Here is an 8,052-nt window from a genome sequence, read left to right as displayed (position 1 = left end):
AATTGCTGAATTGTAGCATCTTGAACAAAGTCGTTGCTCTTGTTGTTTGCTACACAGTCGTTGCAGAGAAGCATGACCCTCGTTCCCAGTTCCCTGATTCAATTGACTGCCACAGGTGTCAAAACAGTGCATGTAGTATCAAGATGCATCCTTGCGTCACATCCCGCACAGTGGTACATTTCAGCAGAAGACATCATTGGTTTACGGCATGATTTGCAGCTATGACGTTGATTTGACATGTTTATATGAAACTATTTAATAAGTGTACATAAGTTTTGTTTAGATTATCGTCATTTAGATAAGTTTTGTTGAAATCCTTACGGATTTGGTCAAAATACTTTAAAAGTGTCATGTAATTCTTAAAACATAATTACATGACACTGTCTTGGTCAAAATACTTTTTTTTTATTTCTTGATTTCGTTTGTGATTTACTGACTGTTCACTATGTTAGTCTAATTTTCAGAGTAAACATGGTTGCTTACGCTTTGAGTAGTAAAACCTTGTCAGTACCGATGAAATTGTTCACCAAAAATCGGCTACGGCTATGTGATCAACTTGCCGGAAAAGTATCACGAAAAGCTTTCATACTACTGCAAGCTGGAAACGATACATACCGCGGCTTTACTTCTGACGCGGAGAATGCGTTTCGTCAAGAATCAAATTTTCATTGGTGCTTTGGGGCTATCGAGCCTGACTTTTATGGTGCTATTCATGTCAAGACATGTAAATCTATTCTTTTTGTTCCCAAACATCCACCTGATTATGAAATTTGGTGTGGTGTAATACACAATTTGGAACATTTCAAAAATAAGTATGAGGTTGATGAGGTTCATTATGTGTGCGACATGTTGAGCGTATTGAAAGCGAGTGCTGATGAATTGCTGCTCTTGAAGGGATTAAATACCGACAGTAATCGAATCACTGAGCCTGCATATTTCAAGGTGTGTTAACAACTTTCTTTAAAGTTAGCAGGTTGTTTCTATTTGATAAAACCAGAATAGATGATTTCTTTCCCGGAAGAACAGGCCATTTTTAAATTACTGCTAGTAATTTTTGCTCTGTCAGCGTAATCTTGTCTCAAGTTTTTTTGGACGTCGTCCAGATCATGTTTGTTCTGATCACCTCATGGGAGGGGGTGTTTTTTCCCAATACCGTAAGGAAAGCTCGTACGAGGTGTATTGTGGTAATACATTAAAAACCTGCCTGAAGTTAATTGGGTTACAAAAAAGTTGTCTCAGTGTCGGAAAAAATGGGTTTTCAAGCCAAACTTCCCGAAGTTTGGTGATACTGAGAATTCAGTTTTTTTGATACTTAATTTAAATCTACTTCAATTTTACATTGTTTTAGCTCAAACTACTTCTTATACTGCAGTTTTTAACCAGTTTTTTTTGCCCTTTTCCAAGAAGTTGCACAGAAATTTTAAAAAATTTTTCCTAAAGTATTTTTGTTGGGAAGTAGTAATCTTGATAGCCGGTACTACATGCGCAACACTGGCTATTCTTGCCAGATGAGTCGCTTTTATTTTGAGCTTTTTGACCGATTGATTTTTTTGCAAGGGAATCGATTCATTCAAGCAAAATCTGGATCTTCTGTACCCTGCGCTGAGTGAGCTACGTGTTTTTAAAACCCCAGAAGAAATTGAAGTGATCAAATATGCGAACAAGATCAGTAGTCAAGCACACAAGGCTGTCATGCAAAGCATGAGACCGGGCCTGTTCGAGTATCAGCTCGAAAGCCTCTTTCAACATCATACTTATTCTAAAGGTTAGTGTTAATCATCTTGCAGTCATATTTACTCTTGAGATAAGCAAGGGTATCGCAATCGGGTACCAGACTTTTTCCCGTGAAGAACTGTGTTCACAGTAGCTCCAATTGAAGGACCTCCTCTTTTGGAATATAACACGTTTAACAGCTATTCCAGAGCTTCTGCAAGTATACTGAGTCTACAGCTGAAAAAAGTTTTAATATAAATTGATTTTTTCGTCGCCTTATTTACCGGGTGTTTAATTCTGTAACTTTCTTGTCAAGTGTTTTCTGGTTGTTTTACATTCCAAATTTTTACATAAGAGAAGAACTTTTTGAAACTGTTTTCGCATTAATTTTTCAGTTTTTTGGAAGCAAGGTTAATTGTTCTGTTCGACAAGTGCGTGCAATTAGTTATAGTTTTCATTGGTTTAGCGTGTTTTAGGTTTGAGCAGTTTAACTTGAAATGTCGAAATTTGTTGCAATTTTGTTTTGATTGTTTTGTCTACCAAAGAAAGTGGCGAATGTCGCACAAGATTCAGGGGCTGGTTTCTTTCTGGCTGTATTCTTTGAATTTTTATTTTAATTATGATATTTTGCGGCAATCGTTTGAATATTTTGCCTTTATTTTATTTTCACTTTTTTATCAATTTGAAGCTATTTTATAGCAAATAATTGAAAATTTTTATTCGCTTTGCTTTTTAGCTTATCTTTTTTTAAAAGTGCTATCAGAAACAAAAGTAAATATTTCCGAAACTTCTGATTTTTTGCAAACTTTCTAGAACAATTTCTCATTTTGAAATGTAAACTTGAGATTATTTTCGCGGCTTGTTTTATTCATCTGGTTCTGCGTATTTTATTTTGTTCAGAATAATATAGTTCAATGATATTTTCTTTTTAGTTCCTAAAAGTTATTTGAAATTTTTTAGTGTTTTTTTGGTACGGACAACTAATTTTTATTGTACTTTGCTGTAAAATTGTTGTTTTTCTGTAAATTTATCAGTTTAAGAATCGGTTGTAGTTTTTATTCAGCTAAAACGTTTTTTTTTCTTCTTCTGAGCTTGGCTCCTATAACAGTATATTTTAAAAAACCGAACAATTTCAATTCGTCTCATTTGACGTATTTGTCTATTTTTAGCGCTTTTTTGCTAGTGATTAAAAAACGCGTAACACAATTTTTTTTTTCATGTTTAAGAGTCGATGAACGTAGTTCAGACTCTGATATAGGTCGCGATAGTTTTTTTCAGGCTCAAGTCTACTTTTTCGCGATTTGACTTTTGACTTCTTAAGTTCAGTTCATTTCCTTTGATAAAGGAAGGCAAACTCCACTATCAAACAGCAAAAGTGTAAAAGTCACAAAAATGTGATCGACTTCTAGTTTCGGAAGTGAAATTTATTTTTCAGAGTTCTCAGCCAAATAAAAGTTATTCTTATTGATCCAGTTTTCTCAAATTGAGTTAATTTTTTTTATCAAAAAGTGCCATTCATAAACTGTTCCGGAAATTCGCAGAGCTTTAAGAGCATCTATTTTTTTGAAAACTCGAAAGATGAGATTGTAAAAATTGCGTTTTTTTCTACTCTTTTCCAACTTTCTGTTCGCTATGTTAATGAGTGTTTTCCTACTTTTTAGCATCGCGAGTGGCGCGAAGCTCTGCTTCCTCTAAGTGTAGTCCGTTTTTTGTCTTTTGATTTTTGTGTTTTTTTTTCAGCATCGCAAGCGGCGCAAAGCTCTGCTTCCCCTAAGTCTTGTAAGTTTTTTTTCTGATTTTTGCTTTGATTTATCAACGAGACTTGCCTCAGTTGAAGTAGTGTTCGACCTATTTAAATAACTTATTAAGTGTCAAAATTGAGTTCTACGAAAATTTGATACTTTTTTCAGGTGGTGCACGGCATGTGTGCTACACATGTATTGCCGCGTCTGGGAGCAACGCTTCCATTTTGCACTATGGACATGCAGGCGAACCAAACAGCAAGCTGATAAAGGCAAGATGAAAAAAGTTAACACAATTATGTAAATTACTTAAAACACCGAACTAAATGAAGCCCGAAACACCGAAATGTCCAAGTTTTGAAGTACCTGTTCCAAATTAATTGGCAAACTAGTCGAAGATTTTGATTTTTTCTGGAAAAAAAAGAATGGAGGTGTGAACAAATGTTTGATTAAAGGACGGAGATATGTGTATGTTTGACATGGGCGCTGAGTACTACTGCTACTGTTCCGATATCAGTTGCTCCTTCCCTGCCAATGGAAAGTTCACGCCTGACCAGGCCGCCATCTACAATGCAGTGCTCAAGGCCAACAGAGCTGTGATGGATGCTGCCAAACCAGGTGAGATTAATACGGAAGTTCAACAAACTATTTTGATTCTGGAGTGCTGTACTTGAACCACTCATATGATTTAGATTAATTGTAGAAAATGGTATTTGTACCCAGTTGGGAAAAGGGAAGTGTACTTATACAGAAAAGTTACAATCAATACGCTTCAATAAAGCCTACAAATGCCATATTTGACACGCTAGCAAAAATTTACCTGGTTGGGGTGGTATTTCTAGTTCTAAAGGCTAGCTCAGAAATTTTTATTTATCGCCTTAAAAAGTGGAAATTCCAGATCCAGCTCTGATTTTTGTATCTTAGATGACCATCCAGATTTTCTAAGTTTTTAAAAGCTCTAGAACGACCCCAGGCAAATTATTGAAAAACGTGCCAAAAGTGCTTTAAATAGGCTTTTTTTGGAAGATTCCGACGGACAAATTTGCGTTTTTTTTTGTATAAAATTGTATTATGATTTGTCCTGACGTGTAAATGTATGTAAGATAAAGGCCATTGCCGAAACTTTTAGTTTTATGGATCATATCACCTTGACTAATTCATGACCTTCCTTTTGAAAATAATAACATATTAGTTGTTGTGCAAGATTTGCTTGCGCGTGACAGTGTAATTAAACGTCATATCATTTTTTTCTGTCTGGTGTTATATTCTCTGTTCAGTTTTTGACGCGTATTCGTATGGTTACTTCTCAATGTCTCATGCATTTGGTTATATCATCTGGAAACATTTGAAGCTCACTTTAATTATGACTCTTGGCTTAAGTATGCGATGTATCAAACACTTAAATTATCCGGACTAAAGTTCTTTCTTACATGGTTGCTATTATAGTATTCATTACTTACTATTAATAGCGCAGACTATGTATAAAAATACAGAAATATCCGTATATTTTGAGTCTTCAATTTAATAATCAACGGTTGAGTGTGGTTTTTAGATCTCTTTCTGATCTGATTTTTGCAATTAGTTTTGAATGTGTTAGGGGTCATGTGGACTGAGATGCATGTATTAGCCGAAAGAGTACTTCTGACAGATCTCAAAGCCATGAATTTGGTGACTGGTGATGTCGATGAAATGTTGTCTGCCAGAGTAGGAGCAGTTTTCATGCCCCATGGACTTGGGCATTTTTTGGGAGTGGATGTCCATGATGTACATGGGTATCCGGAGGACGGTCCAAAAAGACCTTCAGAAGCAGGTAAAGTTTATCTATTAAATAGTAAGCAAAATCGTGAAAACGAGAATTCAACGTCGGTAATTTTTTATGGCCGAGTATTGGAAGCATGTTTACCCTTGCGATAAGCAATGGGGTATAGTTACTAGACCTTGTTGTTCCGACCATTTAAAATGGGAGGAAATTTGTATTCGGGTGTTTTTATGTTAACAACGTGATATTTATTGCTTTTCAATTTCTCAGAAACCTTATTTTTCTGGATGCTGATTGGCTGGTGAGCCTACTTCAGACTCTCAATTTTTGCAAACGAGGTGAAGCTCATTATAGTAGATCCAGTTATTTTTAGGATATAATTAGCACTATTGAAGCTGAGCAAAAGAAGTGAAACTTAAAAAACTTACCGAAATGGCTTAAAACCATAAAAACGGAACATTAAAATATCATAAATGCTTCCAATACTCAGCCACGAAAATTGCCGAACTTGAATTTATATTCTTCACCTAAAAATCACAAATTGTGAAAGATTTGTCACAGGGTACAAAATTAAATTGATCTTATCGTGCAATTTGTCCTTTATTGAGATTTTTTGAGCAATGGTTTACGAGTTGACATAGTATAGATAAAAAGATAACAAGATAATTGCTTTATCTTGTTATCTTGAAATAGATAACAAGATGCGAAATTGCTTTCAGGACTTTCCAGTCTGCGTACTGCGCGTGAACTGAAAGCGGGCATGGTGCTAACAGTGGAGCCAGGATGCTACTTCATCTCTAAACTCCTCAACGACGCCTTCCTTGATGACAACAGAGCCAAGTTCCTCAACAGGGACAAATTAAGAGACTTCTTCGGATTCGGAGGAGTGAGAATAGAGGATAATGTGGTGATTACTGAAACAGGGTGTGAGTTGCTAACTGAAGTTCCGAGGACTGTAGAAGAGATCGAAGCAGAAATGAAGAAGACGAATCTGAAAGTGGAGTTTTGACCAGCTCAATACTTCAACTTCGTTTAAACAATATTATGATTTTCAAGCCAGAAACGTATGACCAAAAATTGTATGAAATTTGGCGGAGAATTCCAAAACGGCAGAAGACTGTCGCGTGGCATCTCATGTTTATGCTCACTTCCAATTTCGTGGTGCCATTCGATTAAATTAAGCATTAGACTTTTACTCCAAAATTAAAATCTAATTGCCTTCTATTTTACTACGAAAAGTCATCTTGGTTTTATATCCTTCTTAACATATCTATCAAATCATGTTACTCAGCGCTGCATTTTTTAGTCAACTTGTTAAAAACCTTCAAAATGACATAAGAATGCTTGATTGTATTTTGGGCTCATACCAAAAATTGAGGTGTAATACTTCTCATTTTTTATTCATTTGGGTTCCAAAAAATGTTTCTAATTTAAGCTGTAAATAATTAATTGCTGTAATTGTGCCATTAGTCTATTCTGCGACTGCATTTGGCCATTTTTCAATTATTATTGGCCTTAAAGTCGTCATTATGTCGACATGTGGCGCATTGAAAAACTATCTAAATATATCATCAATACCACAAATTGCACAATTTGAGACGGAGATTTGTTTTATCGCATTTGGTGGTTTATCAATTAAAAAATAGACTGATTAGAAATAAATATTTAAAACCGAGTCTTGTGATTAAGAGATTAGATAAGCATTTTATATCCAGATTCCCATATTGAGTACCAGATAGCAATAAAAAGTAGCATTGTCGTTCATAAAATCAAAGAGCTATCAATAATAATTTTCTACAGAACTAAAGTGTTTTTCCTGTATTATATCAAAAGGATTATGTCGACATCTTATTTTTTATTCCTAAAAACGTTCATTTGAAACGTTTCTCGTCGTTTGATTTCAACACAAGGAAACATAAGACAAAAAATGTGGTTGATTTATCTTCTGATTTATATGTACATAACATGGAAAGTTTAGTATCGTTTTTTTTCAAATCTCGTCTTGACCAAGAGTTATAGAACTAAACAGCTTAAAAACTGACTAGTTTATTCACATCGAGTGAATTACTCGTTCATTCACTTGATTCAAAACAATCTCAAACGACAAAACTTCTTAATTTATATGCATTTGTCACCAAAGATTCACATCTGGTGTAGAAAATCGGTTTGATTACATTTTTTTCATTGTTTATCATCTGGACAAAGAGCAGCATCAATTTAATACCCGATGCGATTGTTGGGAATCCAGGATTACGCCATATTAGTTCATTTTTTGTCCAGGAAGTCACTACCAAATCACTATAGATTTGAATTTTCTGAAATATATATTTCGCTCTGACAAGAAATTGTTCAAGACTTTTTTGTCCTTGAAGCACCTTGACTCTTTTTCTGTTGACATTACTAGGTTTTGTATTATTTTTTGTTTTCAACACATTCAGATTATTATTTTAATTAAGACGTTTTATCCCTAAAGGAGAGGACCAACATATGAGCTGTTTGGCTTTTCACGGAGAACCGCTGTTGTGCCCCTGCTTAAGAACTACATGCATTTTTTTGTTTATTTTTCTGGGATGGGTAATATTGCCTCACCCTCAAGCAACGAGCACGGGCCATGGTGGGCCTCGAACATCCGATCTTTCGATTGAGAGGCGGAGATGTAACCACTTCACCACCGCTCCCCTTTAATGATGATTAACAGATAAAATGCAAACAGTTATCGCCCGATTAGCTTGAGCTCATATTTTGTTCCATCTCTGTTTCATTTTTCTTGACTCAATAACGACTATGGTTATTATGATTTGGTAGTTCTTGTAGTTAATTGTAATTGTTTCCAGATAG

At 35.1% G+C, this 8,052-nt stretch overlaps 1 protein-coding gene across 1 annotated transcript; it reads left to right on the top strand.

Annotated features, from left to right (window-relative positions):
• Positions 1 to 467: 467 nt before the first annotated feature.
• Positions 468 to 7,026, top strand: LOC134845865 (xaa-Pro dipeptidase-like). Its single transcript, XM_063862966.1, has 6 exons — positions 468 to 942; positions 1,558 to 1,765; positions 3,624 to 3,727; positions 3,911 to 4,073; positions 5,053 to 5,265; positions 5,934 to 7,026. The coding sequence occupies exons 1-6, from the start codon at positions 472 to 474 to the stop codon at positions 6,221 to 6,223; spliced, it is 1,449 nt and encodes a 482-aa protein (XP_063719036.1). The 5' UTR covers positions 468 to 471; the 3' UTR covers positions 6,224 to 7,026.
• The last annotated feature ends 1,026 nt before the right edge of the window (positions 7,027 to 8,052 follow it).

Source organism: Symsagittifera roscoffensis, chromosome 5 (genome assembly GCF_963678635.1).
Source record: "Symsagittifera roscoffensis chromosome 5, txSymRosc1.1, whole genome shotgun sequence".
Taxonomy (NCBI): Eukaryota; Metazoa; Xenacoelomorpha; order Acoela; family Convolutidae; genus Symsagittifera; species Symsagittifera roscoffensis.
The sequence above is the reverse complement of the archived record's forward strand: the minus strand, read 5'-3'. Positions and strand labels throughout refer to the sequence as shown.

Excerpts from the sequence above, each read along its gene's own strand:
- LOC134845865 (XM_063862966.1), top strand. The coding sequence starts at position 472 with ATGGTTGCTTACGCTTTGAGTAGTAAAACCTTGTCAGTACCGATGAAA. Across the intron at positions 3,728-3,910 it reads CAAACAGCAAGCTGATAAAG|GACGGAGATATGTGTATGTT; the intron begins GCAAGATGAAAA and ends GTTTGATTAAAG. Across the intron at positions 5,266-5,933 it reads AAAAAGACCTTCAGAAGCAG|GACTTTCCAGTCTGCGTACT; the intron begins GTAAAGTTTATC and ends AATTGCTTTCAG.